The following is a 23,482-nucleotide window of genomic DNA, read 5'->3' as shown; positions in this document are numbered from 1 at the left end:
CCCAACTGAGCCTGGTTTCTCCCAAGGTTTTTTTCTCCATTCTGTCACCGATGGAGTTTCGGTTCCTTGCCGCTGTCGCCTCTGGCTTGCTTAGTTGGGGTCACTTCATCTACAGCGATATCGTTGACTTGATTGCAAATTAAAACAGACACTATTTCAACTGAACAGAGATGACATCAATGAATTCAATGATGAACTGCCTTTAACTATCATTTTGCATTATTGAGACACTGTTTTCCAAATGAATGTTGTTCAGTGCTTTGGCGCAATGTATTTTGTTTAAAGCACTATATAAATAAAGGTGATTGATTGAAACACATGATCAGACTGAATCTTGTATTCTCACACATTATACAGAAGCAAATTCATGTTTTAGAGAAAATATAATAAAATAAATACCAAATTAGCTCAAACTGCAGTCAGAGTCATAATATAAGCAAAAATACATACTGTACAATATTAAACCTCACCGACGGGGCTGTAAACACAGCACAGAATCACAAAATGAGTAAGAAATGAAGAATGAGAGTCTTCACATCAGTGTAGTTTAATCAGAAAGAGTCGAGACATGTTTGCTTTGCTTTATCTGAACACCTTTCATCAATCAGGCAACAGAGATCTGATCGTTTATCATATTACTCGAACGATGCATTGATTTTAAAATGTGATCCGTTTTAGTTGAGGCTTATCAATTAAACGTACCTTTATTGTTTTATTAATTATCCTTTAGTGCTGTCACCAGCTTCACTACAGCGCTGAGAGAAATCAGGCCATAATTACTGAAGACCATCTGTGCTTTGACAAATAGAGAGACATCATGGATGTCATCATGTGTCCACACAAATCTGTTTCAGGTCACTCTCTTCTCCTGAAAATATGGACAGAGCGCCACCTAGTGACCGAGACACAACATCTCTGGTTAGGATCATGTCTGAGCTCCTGAAGATGACAAAACAAACAAAGATGCATTGCCTTTTACTTTAATATAAATTAATTTAATTCAGTTTACTCAAGCTAAATAAAATGAGGATGTGCTGTAAAACTGGGCTGTTGGTGATGGATTGATTGGTGGTTTGAGTTGTGAGTGAATTAATATGATGTTGTGCTCTGAACATCTGCTGAAGACCAACAGTGTGAGGAAGATGAAGAAAACAGAGACGACAGAGTGTGTAAACAGCATGTTACTCTGATAGATGTGTGTCATGTGCACTGTTCTTCTCATGATCGGGTTATAATGTGTGTGCGTTTTAAGGTAAGTGTGTTTCTGATGTGTGTTAATATGTTGTGGGTTGGTTTTGAGACAGAAGAAAAAATAAAGTCTTCTTTTTAATGATTATTTATAAATCACCTTTTCTATGCGGGGTCAGCAGAACTCATTATTATTTAAAGTGACATGCACCAAAACGGCTCGCTGTGGTAATCAGAATCAGAAAGAGTTTATTGCCCATTATGCTTGCACATGCAAGGAATTTGTTTTAGTGACATAAGCTTCCAGTACACAGAGACGACAACACACAGACAAAAAATATGAAGAAGAAAAAAAAAAGGAATAGGATTGAATAAGATGCAGGGATGTACTAGGATGGAGGGGGAACAAATACATATAAGGATATTGCACGTTTATAAGCATAAGTAGGGAACATTTAACTGTTCATGAGGTAGATTGCCTGGGGGAAGAAACTGTTCTTGTGCCTTGCTGTTCTGGTGTTTGCGGCTCTGATGGCAAACGTTCAAAGATGGGGTGACTTGGATGTGAGGGATCCAGAGTGATTTTATGAGCCCTTTTCCTCACTCTGGATGTATACAGGTCTTGAAGGGTGGGCAGGGGAGCACCAATAATCCTTTCAGCTGTACGAACAGTTCTCTGTAGTCTTCTGATGTCTGATTTTGTTGCTGAACCAAACCAGACAGTTATTGAAGTACAGAGGACAGACTCAATGACGGCCGAGTAAAACTGTTTCAGCAGCTCCTGTGGCAGGTTAAACTTCCTCAGCTGGCGAAGGAAATACAACCTTTGTTAGGCCTTTTTCACAACGGAGTCAATGTGAATGTCCCACTTCAGGTCCTGAGAGATGGTGGTTCCCAGGAACCTGAATGACTCCACTGGAGTCACAGTGCTGTTCATGATGGTGAGTGGGGGGAGAGCAGGGGGGTGAGCTGTTTTTAACAAGGTAAAAGGGGCTGTTTTACACGACCATTGACAAATTTGAACTAAAGGATGTTATAGACATTTCATGAAAAGATAATTGAGAACTTGTGGAAAATGGGCATCCAATGTCCCCTTTAGGTTTCTTTACATGCTGTTCACTCATTTGAAATAAAAAGTGTTTAATACTTGAATATTTATTCATAAAGCCTCTTGAACATTTTTATTTTGTCCTTGGACACAAGTAGCTAACTGTAGCTAGCATGCTAATGTCACTTGTCAGCTAGCAAGGTGCACAACCTTTCCTTTTTATAGTTAAGTAAATACCTTAACGGCTTCTTTCGTTGTTTTATTTCCCTCCAGTTGGAGAGAACCATGGAGTTAGAATAATTAAAGGATTGATTCACCCAAAAATGGAGATTCTGTTATAAATTACTCATGTCTTTTCACAACCGTAAAACCTTCATTCATCTTCCAAACACTATAAAGATCTTTCTGATGAACTCCGAGAGCAGTGTTGGGAAGGATACTTTGGAAATGTTATAGGATAAAATTACCCTATTTAAAATGTAATAAGTACTGTAACTTTTCGAGTACTTTATAAAAGTAAAGTAACTGATTACATTTTATAACTTTTTAATTACTTTTAAGTTTCTAATATATATTTTCAACTCAACTATTTCCAAACACTTATAACAGTCAGGGTTAATGTTATAGTAGTACTCAACTCTCTTTACTGCTAGAATTTAGAAATCTTTCATCACTTGAAATAAGATCATATTAATTTCATTTCAAAGCACAGCCATCACAAAACCAGAGTTCATTACAAAACAAAAAGGCAATAAAACAGTTATTAAAATTGTTATTTAAAAAAAAAAAATAATAATAATACTGTTGTAGGAATCAACTCTTTGCAAAGCTATAAGATAACAAACTGGGGGGAAAACAAAACAAATAAAACCGTTATTAAAATGGTTATAAAAAAAAAAAAAAAAAACACTGGTGTCTCATAGCCATCAATGCAGTTAGGGAAATCACTGGATTACTTCTCTGTATGTGTGTGCTGTTTGTCCTCCAAAGATCTCACTGGACACTAGGGTTAGGGTTAGGGTAGGGTTATGTGTCCCCATCACACATCACACATCTTGGGTCAGGTCACGGGGACAGAGCTGTTTGTTGTAACGGAGCAGTAAAACCTGTTCCATGTGGTCATCACTCATTCGGCTTTGAGAAGAGGTCAAACGATTGCCTCCATGACTAAAAAGACGCTCCACTGGAGCACTGAAAGGCAATGTGGTGTTGTACTTGATAAAAAGTATCGTAACTAATGCCTTAATAGTCAGGTTGTTATCTGAATCTTCTAAGTATTTTCTGACTTCATCATAAGTTGTTCTGTCAGATGATGATTTGGCATTACTGGTCAGAGGAGAACTGACCCCAACTGAGCCTGGTTTCTCCCAAGGTTTTTTTCTCCATTCTGTCACGGATGGAGTTTCGGTTCCTTGCCGCTGTCGCCTCTGGCTTGCTTAGTTGGGGTCACTTCATCTACAGCGATATCATTGACTTGATTGCAAATAAAAACAGACACTATTTAAACTGAACAGAGATGACATCACTGAATTCAATGATGAACTGCCTTTAACTTTAATTTTTGCATATTGACACATTGTTTTCCTAATGAATGTTGTTGAGTTGCTTTGACGCAATGTATTTTGTTTAAAGCGCTATATAAATAAATTTGACTTGACTTGATTAAAGACAACCGTGTTTTCCTCTGACTCCTCAGATTTCTCAGAGTTGCCATCTCTGACTGTAGCTCCATCCTGTGACAGAAGGGACAGTCAAATGCACATCTCCTGAATCACTTCTGTGGCCACTTCTATGTGCTTTATTCCAGATAGATGAGCATTTAGCCATGGCACTCCTGTATATCTCACATGATGGCCCATTTGATGCTGCTTTGTTTATATTATTGGTGGCAATTCTATTTAATATATGAGCAGCACAGCACTGATGCTGTGCAAGAAATAAACTGCTTTCCGTCTCCATCTTCCTGAAGAAGACAACTGACATACAAAAACCTCACTTCACTGCAATCATTTACATTTATTCATTTAGCTGACGCCTTTATCCAAAGCGACTTACAATTGCTATATATGTCAGAGGTCGCATGCCTCTGGAGCAACTAGAGGTTAAGTGTCTTGCTCAGGGACACATTGGTGTCAACCAGTGGATTCGAACCGGTCTCTCCGACCAATGGCATGCATCTTATCCACTGCGCCAACACCACCCCAATCATCCGACTCAAAATTACTTCCATTGTCTGCCACAGTGGATTTGGCTTCATCTTGAATCCTGTATTCAGCTTGGATTTCATTTAGTCTTGCTGCAACTGCATCATAGGTGTGTCGACCTTTGAGACGTGTACATGCCAATGATGCAGAACGTCTCTCCAGTGTGTCTCTGTCCATCCAATGGCATGTGACCCCGAAGAAACTGTGGTTTTGTGCTGACCAAATGTCTGCTGTCATGCAGACAGTGTCCACATTAATAATCTTGGAGATGACAGATCAGAGTTTTTCAGCACATTACTTTCTTCCCGCCACTGATCGCCTCAAACAATTTTTTGAAGAATGGCTGCTCCAAAAATAAAAAGCACAGTTGAACACCAGTTGGTTCACGTGTTTCTGTGACACGCTAGGCCCTGATGCATCTTCCATCACATCCGACTCGATGTTGTGTCTTGCATCGATAAAGTTCTTGGATGTTTCCTCTAAAAACAGAGATGGTTATTTTTAGTTATATTTAATATAAAACACAATTTCTAAATCATTACATTGTAGTAAAAAATATTATTATTATTATTTTACATAATAAAAAATAGTAAAATCTGCAAAAAATGTAGCACTATTTGTGTGTGAAGGGAAAACATTACACACGTAAGTCCTAATATTTATTTTCTCACCAACAGCAGCAAGGGTAGATTCTAGTTTCATACTGCAAAATCCAAACAGACTTCCCCAGTGTAGCTGTCATAAAATCCATGGCATTGGTGTTTTTTTTCTAAACATATTGTTTAGACTCAATGACCAATTGGGGTGTTTTACTAGATAGTTCTATGTTGCAAGAGATTTGTCCACTAGGTGGCACGTTAGGTTAGCATTCTAAGCCTCGATAAAAATAGGATACATTTTTCGAAATGAAAAAGCAGCTAGTTGTCATCATTCAAATCCTAAATCACTTTTCAGGTTTCCATATTAAGGGGCGGTCACACTAGACTTTGAACGTGCAACATTTTTTCGCACCACATCGAATGGGCAGGAGCAGGGGCTTTTTATTTATTTTATTTTTTTCACTTTTCAGCTACTCCGTCACTTTTTGATATACACAATTAAAGGCTCTGTTTTTATTTCGGTACACTCACAATAATAATAATAATAATAATAAAAACTTTATTATTTTATAAAATAAAGAAAGGCTGTTGCATACCTGCAGATGCTTCCTCAAGTTTTTTTTTTTTTTTTTTTAATTTCCAGCACTGAAATGGATTCTTATCACTAACCATGGTGGCAGTTATCAGACAGCTTGTAGTCTAAAGCTTTTAGCGGCGATATGGATTAATGTAATTGGTAGACGTAGTGCACCGCAAATTTGAACCAATCAAAAGCATCAGAACAGCCGCGTTAACAAATTCTAGCCACAAATTAATATTATTCAACATATCCTAGGCTTTTAAAGAAAATATTCAGATGTAACATTATTGGTAATCTTTAAAGGGTTAGTTCACCCAAAAATGAAAATAATGTCATTAATAACTCACCCTCATGTTGTTTCAAACATGTAAGACCTCCTTTTATCTTCAGAACACAGTTTAAGATATTTTAGATTTAGTCCGAGAGCTCTCAGTCCCTCCATTGAATCTGTGTGTACGGTCTACTGTCCAGCACGTCCTGATTTTGCCAAGTTCGAAGTGTTCCTAGGTCAACATATTTTGTTGACCCTGGAACAACATTTTATTCCAAAAATATATTCTTAACCATATCCCTACACCTAAACCTAACCTTAACCATGAGTAATCCCTAAAATCAGAGGAAATGATAGATGAATGACACTGATGTACAAGCACCAAACACTGATTTTAAGTGTAAACTTCACAAAATCTAAAAACTGGTTCTTCAAATCTGATTGGTTAATCACAATGTTGTTCCAGGGTCAACAACGATGTTGTCCCAGGAACATGTCTCATTTGGTAAAATCAGGTTCTGCATACTGTCCATGTCCAGAAAGGTAAGATAAACATCATCACAGTAGTCCATGTGACATCAGAGGGTCCGTTAGAATTTGTTGAAGCACTGAAAATACATTTTGGTCCAAAAATAGCAAAAACTACAACTTTATTCATCACTGTCTTCTCTTCCGTGTCTGTTGTGAGAGAGAGTTCAAATCAAAGCAGTGTGGATATCTGGTTCGCGAACGAATCATTCAGTTCACCAAATCGAACTGAATCGTTTTAAACGGTTCGCATCTCTAATACGCATTAATCCACAAATGACTTAAGCTGTTAACTTTGTTTAATATGTCTGACACTCCCTCTGAGTTCAAACAAACCAATATCCCGGAGTAATTCATTTACTCAAACAGTACACTGACTGAACTGCTGTGAAGAGAGAACTGAAGATGAACACCGAGCTGAGCCAGATAATGACTCGCGAATGAGTTGCCGAACCGGTTGCATCGGTGTTCGGATCACCAGTAGTTATTTCAGCCAGTTCGATTCAATACACCAGTTGAAGAAAACGGTTCACCGGTTCTTTTGCGCTCGGCGTAATGGTGTCATTGGTGATGATTGGCCTTCATTCAAGCCTTCGGTTTACCCGCGCTTATAACATTAGCACAGAATCAGTTCAGAATCAATCACCAAAAGAATCAGTTCGGTTCAGACGCTCTGTGTGTCGGTCTGCTTTACGCTGAATCACACGTGCGCAGTATCTTCAGCTCCTCGGTTCTCGAATCAGACGTGTCTGACAGAAACGGTTCTTCACTCGTGAACGAGTCAGTCTATTGTTCGTTATCTGGCTCGGCTCAGTGTTCATCGTCAGTTCTCTCTTTTACCATTGTGAATAATATGCAAAGATGATGCAGCAACCACTGACACCGGTCTCTCTCTCTTTTTACTTACGGACACTCCTCCTAAGTAAAAAAAAAAAAAAAATAGTTTCCAAACTAGTCCTAGTTGGGGAATGTATCTTTTGCATAGAACATGTTGTCTTTCTTAACGCTGTGTTGCACCTTTGCTTGAAGTGGAAAATCGATTCCTGAGCAATCGATGCATACTAATTCAGCACCCTCACTTTGGACAGCGCTCTTGTGACGTGGGACGTAAAAGGCAGCGTGCTAAGAAGCTTCCTAAGGGACACTTCGGGGAATACACTTAGGAACATAAACACCTTTGGTAAGATATATCTTTAGAGTCTTCTTAACGCACTAAGAGGGATCGTTATCGGGGAACCGGGCCCAGAACATTTTTTGACCCATCAAGGATTTCAACCCTATTGCTGATTTTTGCAGTTTTTTATCTAGCAAAACAGAAACATTCAATTTCTTCTCAACACCATTGCTTTTTTCCAATTTTCCTAAATTTTCCTTCAGTGCTTTAGTTAATTTTAACGGATTTATTGCACTCATCGATTCAGATGTAAATTTCATCATTACTTTATATTCCTCCTTTTTCTTTCTAGTTGCACCGTTATCCCTCTCACTATCCGTACCTGACGTCGGACCCCAACTTTTCTTTCGTTTCCTATTTTCTACCAACGTCCAATATATTATATAACAATACAACGTCCGTAATATTAGTCCAATTACAATTTAACCCGATCAAACATTTTTCCCTCCATATCACTTCCAGTGTCTACGTCACTTCCTTCCATCAGTTGCTCCATTCACAGTCCAGTTGTTTCCAACCAACCTCACCCACAGCCTTGCCAAAGTTTCAAACAGCTGGAAAGTAAATAAACGCCTAGCGGAAATGATGCAGGTCAACTTTTGGAAAACGTTTAAAAATGATAGTGTGGACGCGGAGCGTTTTTAGACGAAAACTCAGTTTTTCAAATATATCTGGATTAGTCATAGACAGTAAAATAATTAGTGATGTAGCCAGGGTCCTAGAAATGCAACCTCCGGTATTTGCAGGCAGGCGCTACTCCAGTTTCCTGCTCTAACTAGTGAAGAGGGAACCGTCATGTAACGCGCACTGGTTTCAGTCAGGTCCTGTAAGCAGATGTAAAGACTGCTCATCTCTTACTCGTTTTCATCGCTCGACTGAAACAAGCAACGTCTTCATCATGTCTGGAAGAGGCAAAGGTGGTAAAGGACTCGGGAAAGGAGGTGCTAAGCGTCACTGTAAAGTGCTTCGCGATAACATCCAGGGAATCACCAAACCCGCCATTCGTCGTCTAGCTCGCCGCGGCGGAGTCAATCGCATCTCCGGTCTGATCTACGAGGAGACCCGCGGTGTGCTGAAGGTGTTCCTGGAGAACGTCATCCGCGACGCCGTCACCTACACCGAGCACGCCAAGAGAAAGACCGTCACCGCCATGGACGTTGTGTACGCGCTCAAACGACAGGGACGCACCTTGTACGGCTTCGGAGGATAAAAGACAACCACAAACCCAACGGCTCTTTTAAGAGCCACCCACCCTCTCACTTAAAGAGACAAAGTTTAAGTACACTGAAGTTTAATGCTGGTTTGTATAATTCGCAGAGAATTTTAAGCATATTTTATATGCAACTGTTATGTAGTTTGTCTATTTTTATTTGTGCTGTATCACCGTCTTTGTTCTGTGCAAGCTACTGTCACCAAAACAAATTTGTCGTGTATAAACATACTGAGCAAAAATATATTTTTGCAATTTTATTAGATTTTTCTAAATTGGAGCTGTGTTACATATTGCTGTAAGAGGTCTGGTAATGAAAATCTTTCATTTGGCATTTCCATTTGCTTGTTTAGTCTTTTTTTGTGATTCAAGTTTGAGATGAAGTTAAATTGGCAGAACAGAGAATAAAACGGTCTAATTCTCTTAATGAGTTAATAAGGAATTGTACAAATTACACAGTTTGATATACTGTGTGATATTTGAGACTGATTTCATTGTATAGAAACAAAAAGAGCGGGAACTGAAACAAAAGAAACGAGTCGATGGGGGGTGTTGGTCAAACATGGAGCGGTGGGCGGAGTTATAATCTAGCCGCATGTGATTGGTCCTCGTTCCAGCCGTTATTCTTCGAGTTGTCCAATTAAACACGAGTTCGTGGGTTTGACAAATGAAAACACGCCATCAGAAGCTTCCCTGTCTCTCTGATAATTAGCATAGACCCGTCAATAAATCCCTGTCCTTCTCTTTCTCATCATTGTGTCATGAGGTTTTGATCTCCAGCAGCATCATGCCTGAACCAGCGAAGTCCACACCGAAGAAAGGCTCCAAGAAGGCCGTCACTAAGAGCGCCTCGAAAGGAGGAAAGAAGCGCAGGAAGTCCAGGAAGGAGAGCTACGCTATCTACGTGTACAAAGTGCTGAAGCAGGTTCATCCTGACACCGGGATCTCTTCGAAGGCCTTGGGCATCATGAACTCTTTCGTCAACGACATCTTTGAGCGCATCGCCGGTGAGTCGTCTCGTCTCGCTCACTACAACAAGCGTTCCACCATCACTTCCCGAGAGATCCAGACCGCCGTGCGTCTGCTGCTGCCCGGGGAGCTGGCCAAACACGCCGTGTCCGAGGGCACCAAGGCTGTCACCAAGTACACCAGCTCCAAGTAGAGCAACTCTGCAGCTCAACACAACACAAGAGCCACAAAACTTCTCAATAAAAGTTTTTGACCATTGAATGGAGTTAAGGCTCACAGCGTGTATGGTTCAAATTTTAAATCTTGTAGAGGTTAAGCGTTTTATCGAAATATAAAGATATGATGAGCGGTTACAGCGCATAACCAATACTGTTTAACTCTTTACGTATTTTAAGTTATTGGTGGGTGATACTCCAAAATTTGGTATCAATGATACCAATTAAATATAGGGTCATTTTTGTCAATACCAATACGATACATTTTACTTACTTTCACTAGCTAGGACCACGCCACAAACCAGCTATGCAACTGGGGAAGAGTAGAAAGAGGATGAAGGGGTCGAGGGAATGGGATGATGGTCAGGTTGATCAGGGCATCTTGAATTGATGGCTCAGGGAGACTCAGGGTGGGGGTACCGTCTCTAGCGTATATTTAGGCCAGACAATGAGGACCCCCTGATACAACCTGATAGAAATATAATGTGGGATAAGGTTGGCTGAATGGATGAGAAAGGGAGGGAAAGGTGGGTTCGAGAGAACGAGACTAGCAAAGCGGTATGAGGTGGCCCAGTATATGTGGAGGTTTGGAAGTCAGGTGATTGTTTGGGGCGTGGCCCTGCTCCCGAACTTTAGTTAACCTCAATTAACTCCATTTCACTAGCTAGGACCTTACCACAAACCAGCTATGCAACTGGGGAAGAGTAGAAAGAGGATGAAGGGGTTGAGGGAGTGGGATGATGGTCAGGTTGATCAGGGCATCTTGAATTGATGGCTCAGGGAGACTCAGGGTGGGGGTACCGTCTCTAGCATATATTTAGGCCAGACAATGAGGACCCCCAAAGTTGGGAAGAGTTGAGATACGTGAGCTCAGTATGCCTGTTCATATGGAGAGGATGCAGAGGCTGATTAGTTCAAGCGTTAGATGGTTAATGTGGGTTTCTGTTTTTCGAAAGCCTTTAAATATGAATGTGTTGGAAAGAGAGAAGCTCGGCAATCACAGCCAGTGGTTATTCGAAGGAATAGTTGATCCCTCAAGTAGGTTTAAATGCACGTGGGGATCTGAGGAAGGAATGAGAGTGAGATGTTAAGTTGAAGATGTACAGTGGGTCGGTTGATGGGAAGGAAGCTTTGAGACAGTTCCGGCCGGAGAGGTATCGTGAAGATCATGCTTGGAGCAAAGCGATTAAGAATGGCTTCTTGGGAAGCCTATTTGGTGTTTGGTCAGTTGTATGACCGGCGAGAGATGCATGTTTATTCCGGAGCCAAGCCTAATTTCTGGAATGGGAAACGAGACGAGAGTCGGTTTACGAGATTAAGGAGTCTTGGTATAGGAGTCGCTCGGAGGAGGAGTTGTTGTTGAGTAGATTTAGTCGGCCTATGCATGAATTGCATAACTGCTAAACATAATCGTCCCTTGTTTATGTTTCCAATTTCTACTGGATCGTCTGTGCAGATGAGTAGAATCAGACTATTCAAACCCCCAAGGATGTTATATTATTATTATGGGACACATTTCATAATGCTGTGGAGACTGCTCTTGACTGTGAATTGTAGGAACTGAATTCCGGAGGCTGTTCAGAATCAACCGAGCAACCACCATATTAACTGCTGAAGTCTACTTAGGGTATTGCATCTGTATACAGCTCTTCTAGCTAGTGGCCTGTCGACTATGTCAGGTTCTTGATAGGAGTGCGGAGGTGCTTTGCAAGTTAGTCTGCTGGTATCAAAGGGTTATGAAAGCAGGAGTTTCTCACATGGCTCCATCACGGAATGCACAGGTGTGGAGGCGCCTGTAGAAAAGAGGCGGCCCTGACAGTGGCTGAAGAAAGGATGATGGGATGAAAGGATGTCTTGAGTGGGGGAGGGGTTGAGGATGAGAGGGTATGGGAGGGGGAGGCGGTAGGGAAGGTAGGGAGAGAGGAAGGGTGGAAGAATGGATGTTGGGAAGAGAGGATAGGAGAGGGGAGGAGGTAGGGAAGGTAGGGAGAGAGGAAGGGTGGAAGAAGGCTTGTTGGGAAGAGAGGATAGGAGGGGGAGGAGGTAGGGAAGGTAGGGAGAGAGGAAGGGTGGAAGAATGGATGTTGGGAAGAGAGGATAGGAGAGGGGAGGAGGTAGGGAAGGTAGGGAGAGAGGAAGGGTGGAAGAAGGGTTGTTGGGAAGAGAGGATAGGAGGGGGAGGAGGTAGGGAAGGTAGGGAGAGAGGAAGGGTGGAAGATTGGATGTTGGGAAGAGAGGATAGGAGGGGGGAGGAGGTAGGGAAGGTAGGGAGAGAGGAAGGGTGGAAGAAGGGATGTTGGGAAGAGAGGATAGGAGGGGGGAGGAGGTAGGGAAGGTAGGGAGAGAGGAAGGGTGGAAGAAGGGATGTTGGGATGAGAGGATAGGAGAGGGGAGGAGGTAGGGAAGGTAGGGAGACAGGAAGGGTGGAAGAAGGGTTGTTGGGAAGAGAGGATAGGAGAGGGGAGGAGGTAGGGAAGGTAGGGAGAGAGGAAGGGTGGAAGAAGGGATGTTGGGATGAAAGGATGTTTGTGAGTGGGGTGTGTTGCAAGATGAAGAGAGGGGTTGAAATGTAAAGAGGATTGGAAATAGAATTGGAGGTTGAAAGAGACTGGTTGGTCTGTGTGAGCAATCAATCAATCAATCAATCACCTTTATTTATATAGTGCTTTAAACAAAATACATTGCGCCAAAGCACTGAACAACATTCATTTGGAAAACAGTGTCTCAATAATGCAAAATGATAGTTAAAGGCAGTTCATCATTGAATTTAGTTATGTCATCTCTGTTCAGTTGAAATAGTGTCTGTTTTAATTTGCAATCAAGTCAATGATATCGCTGTAGATGAAGTGACCCCAACTAAGCAAGCCAGAGGCGACAGCGGCAAGGAACCGAAACTCCATCGGTGACAGAATGGAAAAAAAACCTTGGGAGAAACCAGGCTCAGTTGGGGTCAGTTCTCCTCTGACCAGACGAAACCAGTAGTTCAATTCCAGGCTGCAGCAAAGTCAGATTGTGCAGAAGAATCATCTGTTTCCTGTGGTCTTGTCCTGGTGGTCCTCTGAGACAAGGTCTTTACAGGGGATCTGTATCTGGGGCTCTAGTTGTCCTGGTCTCCGCTGTCTTTCAGGGCAGTAGAGGTCCTTTCTAGGTGCTGATCCACCATCTGGTCTGGATACGTCCTGGATCCGGGTGACTGCAGTGACCCTCTGATCTGGACACAGACTGGATCTGGTGGCCACGGTGACCTCGGAACAAGAGAGAAACAGACAAATATTAGCGTAGATGCCATTCTTCTAATGATGTAGAAAGTACGGTGTTATGTGAATTGTTCCGGTTCCAGTTTACCTAATTAATGCAGCCTAAAAATCCTTTAACGGATTTGGATATTAAAAGCATATTAGTATGTTATGTGTATGCCAGGTTAAAGAGATGGGTCTTTAATCTAGATTTAAACTGCAAGAGTGTGTCTGCCTCCCGAACAATGTTAGGTAGGTTATTCCAGAGTTTAGGCGCCAAATAGGAAAAGGATCTGCCGCCCGCAGTTGATTTTGATATTCTAGGTATTATCAAATTGCCTGAGTTTTGAGAACGTAGCGGACGTAGAGGAGTATAATGTAAAAGGAGCTCATTCAAATACTGAGGTGCTAAACCATTCAGGGCTTTATAAGTAATAAGCAATATTTTAAAATCTATACGATGTTTGATAGGGAGCCAGTGCAGTGTGGACAGGACCGGGCTAATATGGTCATACTTCCTGGTTCTAGTAAGAACTCTTGCTGCTGCATTTTGGACTAGCTGTAGTTTGTTTACCAAGCGTGCAGAACAACCACCCAATAAAGCATTACAATAGTCCAACCTTGAAGTCATAAATGCATGGATTAACATTTCTGCATTTGACATTGAGAGCATAGGCCGTAATTTAAAAATATTTTTGAGATGGAAAAATGCAGTTTTACAAATGCTAGAAACGTGGCTTTCTAAGGAAACATTGCGATCAAGTAGCACACCTAGGTTCCTAACTGATGACGAAGAATTGACAGAGCAACCATCAAGTCTTAGACAGTGTTCTAGGTTATTACAAGTAGAGTTTTTAGGCCCTATGATTAACACCTCTGTTTTTTTCTGAATTTAGCAGTAAGAAATTACTCGTCATCCAATTTTTTATATCGACTATGCATTCCATTAGTTTTTCAAATTGGTGTGTTTCACCGGGCTGCGAGGAAATATAGAGCTGCGTATCATCAGCATAACAGTGAAAGCTAACACCATGTTTCCTGATGATATCTCCCAAGGGTAACATATAAAGCGTGAAGAGTAGCGGCCCTAGAACTGAGCCTTGAGGTACTCCATACTGCACTTGTGATCGATATGATACATCTTCATTCACTGCTACGAACTGATGGCGGTCATATAAGTATGATTTAAACCATGCTAATGCACTTCCACTGATGCCAACAAAGTGTTCAAGTCTATGCAAAAGAATGTTGTGGTCAATTGTGTCAAACGCAGCACTAAGATCCAATAAAACTAATAGAGAGATACACCCACGATCAGATGATAAGAGCAGATCATTTGTAACTCTAAGGAGAGCAGTCTCAGTACTATGATATGGTCTAAATCCTGACTGGAAATCCTCACATATACCATTTTTCTCTAAGAAGGAATATAATTGTGAGGATACCACCTTTTCTAGTATCTTGGACAGAAAAGGGAGATTCGAGATTGGTCTATAATTAACTAGTTCTCTGGGGTCAAGTTGTGGCTTTTTTATGAGAGGCTTAATAACAGCCAGTTTGAAGGTTTTGGGGACATATCCTAATGACAATGAGGAATTAATAATAGTCAGAAGAGGACCTATGACTTCTGGAAGCACCTCTTTTAAGAGCTTAGATGGTATAGGGTCTAACATACATGTTGTAAGTTTAGATGATTTAACAAGTTTATACAATTCTTCCTCTCCTATAGTAGAGAATGAGTGGAACTGTTCCTCAGGGGGTCTATAGTGCACTGTCTGATGTGATACTGTAGCTGACGGCTGAATGGTTGCAATTTTATCTCTAATAGTATCGATTTTAGAAGTAAAGTAGTTCATAAAGTCATTACTGCTGTGGTTTTGGGAAATGTCAACACTTGTTGAGGCTTTATTTTTCGTTAATTTAGCCACTGTATTGAATAAATACCTGGGGTTATGTTTGTTTTCTTCTAAAAGAGAAGAAAAGTAATCAGATCTAGCAGTTTTTAATGCTTTTCTGTAGGATATGCTACTTTCCCGCCAAGCAATACGAAATACCTCTAGTTTTGTTTTCCTCCAGCTGCGCTCCATTTTTCGACAGCAACAGTATAGAACAGTGGTTTTTCCTTGGGGCCCCCCCTAGGTACGTATTTAACAATCCGTGACCCCCCCCATATATATATATATATATATATATATATATATATATATATATATATATATATATATATATATATATATATATATATATATATATATATATATATTAGCGCTGGGAAAAAATTAATCGCATCCAAAATAAAAGATTGTGTTTGCATAATATATATATGTGTGTACTGTGTATAATTATTTTGTATATAAATACACACATATTCATGTATATATTTAATATTTTTACTTATTTATATATAAATTATTTATATTTATATATATAATACAAATTATGTATAAATGTATATATACATGCAAAAAAAAAAAAAATTAATACATGCATATGCGTGTATTTATATACAAAATAATTATACATAGTTCACACACATATTTTATGCAAACACAAACTTTTATTTTGGATGCAATTAATTTTTTTCCCAGCACTAATATTCGGTTCGATACAGCAAAAAGAAAGAAATGCCAGAGAAATTTCCTTGATTTCTTTTTTTTTTTTTATATATTAAAACTAACATAATAAAGTGTGATATTTTTTACTTTTGAGTAATACTGGAGCTATAATTGATTCTTCTTATGAGCATATAAAACAAAACAGCTTCTTGGAAAAAAATGAAATTGTAGTAGTTATAAACCAAGCTTTATTTTATTTCAGATTATCATTTAAGAGCAGCAATTGTATTCATGTCAAAATAAAACAGACGTAATGTTACTTGAAGGTAGGGCTGTAGTACTCGAGTCCGGTCTTGGACTCGAGTCCGGACTCGAGACATTTTTCTGTCGTCTCTGACTTGTCTCGGACTCGTTGAATTTGCACTCGGACTTGTCTCGGACTTGGCCATTGGACTCGCCAAGTCTTCTAGTTGGTCTCGACCGAGTCCAGCAAAAAAATAAAAAATTTCTACTTCAAAACAAAACCACATTTGCATGATGTCGCGACTGAAAACGTGTGGAAAACGCTTGTCGCGCCGCTCTCCTTTTTTCCAAAGCACTCTGTAGCCTGCGCTTGCGCTCCAGTGGCGTCTGCTGTTGCTGGGCAACCATGACCCGCTCTCCATGATGACGCAGAAGTTTCAGCAAAGAATAAATGGAATTCCAGCACTAAACATCCATTTCAGTAGCTCTGCTAATAGATTCATTTAAAAAATGGCTATCCTTGTACAACTATGATCATCTGTTTCTCCATCTTGCCTTAGCTTTCAGTATTGTTCCGGGAAAGGATGTGCATGACCAGTGGTGCACTTACTGCGACCTGAAAAGTTGAGATGTTTCTAATTTAATTTTCTACCTGTTAGATTGTGTTTTATTTACGTCTACACCTAGATAGCCTTTGATAGCCTAGATAGCCTCTTTTTTTTTATCAATAAACGCGTATTAATGTATAGCCTTATGCAACAATTACATATGTAAATTTTAAAAACTTTATATATGACATTACATATTTACATTTTCATGTAACAGCCAGTATTTGTATCTGTAACAATCACAAAATTTTTCCTATCTGCATTCGGATACAACATCGTACAGTTAATTGATAAGACTGTTATGAATTTTTTCGTAGTTATCACTGAACAAGTATGTCGTGTTAAACTGAAATAATGATGAATTTCTAAAATAATATTTATCATGCAAGCAGAGAGATGTCATGACAAACGTTTAGTGATCATTTGAACACGACTGAATCCATTCAATGCACACATTCTCATTACGCAGAACACTTTGAGCGAGTCTTAATGTTAATGAACTTCACTAAACAGATGTGTGTGTTCCGCGCAAACCAGCAAAAGGTAAAGAAGCAAACATGTAGGACGAGTAGACAATGTATCCGTATCGAAACTGATTATTAGCCTACTCTTGAGAGAGAACTGATTTGGTTTTTGAGAGACTGAGACGCAAAATTACTCTTGCAACGCTCTGATTTCTGAGAGATGCGCAGAGAGGCGACAACAATGCGGTGTTTGATTTGCGCTCTTTTCACTCATAAAGTTTACATTCATTCACTTCTGGCGCTGATCCCCTGGCTCACCTGTTATCTAGCAAACACCAGACTCTGTCAGCTTTAGCCGAGTATTCAGGCAGAATTATTCCTTGAGCGTTATTCGTTTTTTAAGCCATTATCCGTGCCATTCCGAATAAGGTATTCGGCTTCAGGCACAACCCTAATTATTACATTACATATTTTATTTTTACATGCAACATAGATAAGGTCATAGAGTAACAGCTCCACGCAATATTGTAATTCTAAAATTCACGTCGTACTTGCAAACACTTTGTATGCATTATGGTTAATGCATGCTGGAGTAGTCGATTGTTTCCGACAGAGCTCGACTAGTCTATGCAAGCCCTAGTACAGTATGACAAAAATTTCGCTGTATTTATGTGCGCATGTCCAGTAGATCCAAACGTATCCATTCTAGCCTTGCTGCGCGCATTTGTCATATCCCGAGCTTTGCGTGTGTCTGTGCACTGTGCCAATTAGGCATCGTCATATACATTTTTGACCACAGATATAATGTCAACAAAAAATAAAGTACATAAAAATTATTTGACCTTACAGTTCCAAACTTTGTTTTTTTATCCAAGTTTAGCTCCCAGGGTCGGACTGGGGGTAAAACCAGTACTCATTACCAGGGCCCCAAAGGAAGAGAAGGCCCTTGAAAAGTATGAATCTGAAATATATATTTTTTTACCTGGATATTTTCATGGGTGGGGGCCATGGGGGCCCATCAGGACTGCCTATGCATAGGGCCCAGGATCTTGTTCAACGCCCCTGTTAGCTTTAACCCTAATTATACACACTCAAGCTCTTACTAGACACACTAATCTTCCAGGTGTTTTAAGGCCAGTTGGAGTTAAACTTTTCAGGACATTGGCCATCCAGGATGTAGTTTGGAGACCCCTGTCCTACAGAGTTGTTACTTTGCACATGCTTTTTGATCATTACAAATAATAATGTAAAATGATTTTCTTAGAATAGGAGATATGCTTTCTCTCGCATCACAAACATTATCAGTAGTTAAGTATGTGGTCTTGAAGAGGACCCTTTTTTCTTTCATTTGGACTTGGTCTTGGACTTGGACTCGAAACTTTTGGACTTGGACTTGACTTGGACTCGAACCTCTTTGGACTCGGTCTTGACTCGGTCTCGACTAGTCCTGGACTTGGACTTGACTTGGACTCGACAAAGCCGGACTTGACTACAGCTCTACTTGAAGGCATTATAGCCTACTATTCCTGCTAAACTTTCAGAGTTCGGTTAGAGTTACTACAGTAAATCCATGGTGAATGTTGCAGATCTTGACACTGGATAGTTTATTCACGGCACAATGTTTCTTCCTGGTTTCCACGCACTGTTTGATCCGTTAATAACGGAGAAATGTGAATGTTTCTCTCTAGAACTCACAGCGATGTTATTACTTCTGTGGCAAATTCAAATGCTTTCTGTACTGGATCTCTTATTAGCGCTGTGTAGTAACAGCGTCGCATGATCACGATCGACTCGCACTGCACTGGCCCAAACTGATAAACGGTCCGTCAACCACACAATAACGAGCAGTTTCTATTACTTATTAAGCCATACCAGCATATGAGGCTATATGTCATGGCGAAATCAGTTAATACATAAAATCAATCCGTGCACAAGTCTTTAATACAGACAAGTCAAGGGGGGAACAATTTAGACTGTTCAATTTGACCAGCCTGCATGTCTTTGGGCTGTGAGCCGTATTGCTTTAATCAGCTGAAGGAAGGGTATAGGAATGGATGTTGGGATGAAAGGATGTTTGTGAGAAGATTTATGAACGAAATGTGAACAGAGAGAAGAGAGATTTTAATTGAACTAAATATAGTTGAAATAACTGTTTGTTATCTGCACGATTGAACTGGATACCTTGGATTTAAGAGCGTGTTGAAGGCAACCCGTGGTTCAGTTGACCTCGGCTCTGGATTCTAGAAGACGTGCAATGAGAGCGCTGAGGAAGCGTGAGAGAGCGGCCGCGACGGGAGCGGGAATTCAGTTCGGGCGTTCACCGCGCTAATGAAGATGGCACTGACGGAGAGCAAGGAGGTTGGGCTCAGGATCCGCCTGAGATGAGTGTGTGAGTGGGCGCTTGAGGCCCAGAATGTGGATGATCGAACGCGAACGCTCTGAAAGAGACTGTGATCAGAATGATGAGAGGTCAGTGACGATGAATCAAACAGCGCGCCGTTCAGACCAGGCAACTACACCTGACCTTCGAGAGAACGAGACTAGCAGAGCGGTACGAGGTGGACCGGTATATGTGGAGGTTTGGAAGTCAGGTGATTGTTTGAGGTGTGGCCCTGCTCCCGAACTTTGGTTAACCTCACTTAACTCCATTTTGTGTAGGGGAGAGCGGTATGTCATTATTTCTGAGGTGAATGAATGATCAGTTCTTTAGGTAATATTTTTATTTATGTATTGAAGACAAAAATTAAAGCCTTTTTTAACAAAAATACATCCTTTTTTTTTTTGGTTTTAAAAGCAAAGTAAAGTGAAATAAAGTGCACACAATCATTACTAAAGAACAAATATAGATGTGCAATTAAGTTCCCCTGAGCCCCGTGTCTGGAACCTGTCCCCTGTTGAAGTCAGAGGTTTTCATTGAGAAACAACAAAAGGTTTTTAAATCTTATGTTCAGGTAGATGCTGACTGCAAGACCATAACAGGTTTCAATACCTCTGAAACGACGCTGACATTGTGCTGACAGCTAGCGTGTTACCTGGCGTTCATTAGATGCAGCTGATTTCAAAAGGAGTGATACCAGGGGAATCGCCTTTGACACTGAAACATGTTTTTCAGATGATATTTCCTCAAGTGGTCTCAGGGCATCAATGGAGAGACTTATCAATGACCAATCTTCCTCGCTTAGGCACCGTGAGCTCTTTCCAAGCAGACGGAGCACAGTGGTCAGCACATCCTTCTGCTCATGCAGTCTCTCAAACATGTAGAAACACTGAATTCCACCTTGTTTCCACTGATTGAATCAGTTTATGCTCTGGAAAATTATGTTGTTGTTGAATTTCTTTGAGCATCTCTGCTGCTCTTGTGCTGTGGTGAAAGAAGGTTACTGTGTTGGATGTCCAGAAGACCAGGGAGAGCCTTAATGGAGTCTTTCACCACTAAATTTAAGGTGAGTGCAAAGCATGGATAATGTTTCCACCCGGCTCTGTGCACGGCAGCATGTTGGCACCATTATCTGTGATTACGGCCTGAACTTTGTCTGATATACCCCATTCATCAGTGATTCTTTTCAATTCTGAACAAATGTTGTCAGCGGTGTGTTGTCCTGAAAAACTACAGGTCTCCAAGACATATGCTTGCATTTGCCAGTTTCCATCAATAATATGGCATGAGACAGTTAAGTGGGACTCTGTGGTTCTTGATGTCCACGTCTGTTGTAATTACAGCACTGTTTGTATCCTCCAGAGATCGTTTCACTTTTGAGTGGCACTCTTCATACAATGCTGGTATTTTCCCCGTCATTAAACTTTACCTACGTGAAATCTTGTAGCGTGGATCGAGGGTATGAACAAAATCCCTAAAACCCTCATCCTCAACTATAGAGACAGGTTGCAAGTCCTTTGCTATCATTTTGGTAAGCTTCAGAGTAATATCCACAGCTCTTGGGGAATCACCTGGGTGAAATAATAAAATTGCTCTTATAATGTGTCAATAATGTAGCCTAAATACAGAAGGTCACACAAGCAAAAAATACTATATTTATAGATAACACGTTTCAACGGGCTGCATATATTATCTGAATGTCTGAATATGATCTATAATAGGCCTACATTTTGACAACAAAATGTGTGTGATTGCTCAACAACATTCATGTTTATTTTCTAGCCTATTAATAAATGCGATAATGATGGACAAGTCTGACTAGATGGAAGCAATCTGGAGTGTATGATAGCCTACATGCAAACATATGGACGAGGCAGACAACAGCTCAATACAGGTGTCGGCCATGCTAGACAATAGACATTATATTAGCACACCTTTAGGCTTTAGGCCTATTTTATGATTTTAATAATTATTATACTTAATTATTTAAATTTAAATCAGTAACATTTGTAATTTTAAAACTGTTGTTTTATGACTTAACACATTTGCTAATTCCATTCAAAAAGTTCATTACAAACAGACTGATATATTTCAAATGTTTATTTCTTTGAATTTTGATATAACTGACAGCTAAGGAAAATCCCATATTCAGTATGTCAGAAAGTTAGAATATTGTGAAAAGGTTCAATATTGAAGACACCTGGTGCCACACTCTAATCAGATAATTAACTCAAAACACCTGCAAAGTCGTGCAAAGTAGGTTTGTGGGTTCGAGTTTGGGGCCGGCAGTACATGACTTAGGTGCTCTTGAGCAAGTCACCGAACACCCAACTGTTCCCGGGCGCCGCAGCTTAAATGATGCCCAGTTTACCGACTGCTCCGGGTGTGCACTTTGCACCAATTCTGAGTATGGGAAACCATGCTTGGCTGTATGTCACATCACTTTAAATTGTCTCTCAGTCTAGTTCTGTAGGCGACACAATCATGGGGAAGACTGCTGACTTGACCGATGTTTCAAAAGATGACCATTGACACCTTGCACAAGGAGGACGAGACACAAAAGGTCATTGCAAAAGAGGCTGGCTGTTCACAGAGCTCTGTGTCCAAGCACATTAATAAAGAGAAGTGCTTCAAGAACCACTACACACAGACGAAGGAAGTTTTAGAGCACCTCATGCTTCCTGCTGCTGACCAACTTTATGGAGATACAGATTTCATTTTCCAACAGGACTTGCACCTGCACACAGTGCCAAAGCTACCAGTACCTGGTTTAAGGACCATGGTGTCCCTGTTCTTAATTGGCCAGCAAACTCACCTGACCTTAACCCCAGAGAAAAACTATGGTGTATTGTGAAGAGTGTGAAAAAGTGAAAAAAAGTGAAGTGACATTCAGACAAGTATGGTGACCCATACTCAGAATTTGTGCTTTTATTTTTGATGTGATTAATCACGATTATAATCGCCTTAGGCCTAGTTACAATATAGCTAGCATATATAATAAATATAATGAAATAATTTAGTTTAGGCTATGTATAGTGCTTAGACCTGCCAGCAAATGCTTATTGTTAGAAGAAAACAAAACAATTCTTAGACATAGACATTACTCCAAACTCCCTAAAAACTGCAGTTGTTAAGCCCCTCCTGTAGATATATATATATATTACAACCCATCACGCTCCCTAAGGTCACAAAATGCTGGACTTTTGGTAGTTCCTAGGATAGCAAAGTCCACTAAAGGAGGTAGAGCTTTCTCACATTTGGCTCCCAAACTCTGGAATAGCCTTCCTGATAATGTTCGGGGTTCAGACACACTCTCTCTGTTTAAATCTAGATTAAAAACACATCTCTTTCACCAAGCATTTGAATAATGTATCTTTTTAATTGTGAGTGTAGTTGCATCTGATCAAAGGTGCTTTTTTATTCTTTAGCTTGGGTTAAACTAATTTTACTTTGTTGGATCAGCAGCTATGCTAATGATGTCTCGATGTGTTTCTCTGTTTCTGCTGGATCTTCATCCCGTGGTAACTAGGATTTACACAAGCTCCAGTCTGGATCCAGAACACCTGAGAAGAGATGATGCTGACCCTCAGAGGACCTCAGATGATGATAACCCTGAATCAACAAACAGAACTAACAATTATTGCTACATGTGTGACTGCATCATATAATAACTTAATTAATAATATTGATAGTTCATCGTCTAGCTGACTACGTCTTGTATTATTATTATTATTTTATTTTTTCTAAAATCCTGTCAAATGTGCACAAACTACTAGCTACTACTAAATATTGTAGAAACATAATTTTCTGTAAAGTTGCTTTGTAACGATTTGTTTTGTAAAAAGCGCTATACAAATAAACTTGAATTGAATTGAATATATATTTTATCTTTGGGAAGTCTTTGTTCTACTGCTTTTCCAAGCATTCATCCCAGCTGACATGATTAATACCACAGTATTATAAGTATTGCTGATCAAAATACATTAAATATTGTTATTATAACAAAAACACAA

At 40.1% G+C, this 23,482-nt stretch overlaps 2 protein-coding genes and 1 long non-coding RNA gene across 3 annotated transcripts in view; 2 read left to right on the top strand and 1 right to left on the bottom strand.

Annotated features, from left to right (window-relative positions):
• Window positions 1-4,416: 4,416 nt before the first annotated feature.
• Window positions 4,417-23,482, bottom strand: part of LOC113051287 (uncharacterized) — a 34,629-nt gene continuing 15,563 nt past the window's right edge. Inside the window, exon 3 of the long non-coding RNA XR_003276881.1 lies at window positions 4,417-4,919. This is a non-coding gene — a long non-coding RNA (uncharacterized LOC113051287). The remainder of the gene's footprint in view (window positions 4,920-23,482) is intronic.
• On the top strand, window positions 8,143-8,802 carry LOC113051282 (histone H4-like). The gene has a single exon (XM_026214883.1). It carries the CDS (start codon window positions 8,491-8,493, stop codon window positions 8,800-8,802), a length of 312 nt encoding a protein of 103 aa, XP_026070668.1. The 5' UTR covers window positions 8,143-8,490.
• Window positions 8,843-10,388, top strand: LOC113051279 (histone H2B-like). Its single transcript, XM_026214881.1, has one exon. The coding sequence runs from the start codon at window positions 9,590-9,592 to the stop codon at window positions 9,962-9,964; it is 375 nt and encodes a 124-aa protein (XP_026070666.1). The 5' UTR covers window positions 8,843-9,589; the 3' UTR covers window positions 9,965-10,388.

This window comes from Carassius auratus, chromosome 32 (assembly GCF_003368295.1).
Source record: "Carassius auratus strain Wakin chromosome 32, ASM336829v1, whole genome shotgun sequence".
Lineage (NCBI taxonomy): Eukaryota > Metazoa > Chordata > Actinopteri > Cypriniformes > Cyprinidae > Carassius > Carassius auratus.
This window is presented reverse-complemented; position numbering and strand designations above follow the sequence as displayed.

Coding starts and splice junctions, on each gene's coding strand:
- LOC113051282 (XM_026214883.1), top strand. CDS start 8,491: ATGTCTGGAAGAGGCAAAGGTGGTAAAGGACTCGGGAAAGGAGGTGCT.
- LOC113051279 (XM_026214881.1), top strand. CDS start 9,590: ATGCCTGAACCAGCGAAGTCCACACCGAAGAAAGGCTCCAAGAAGGCC.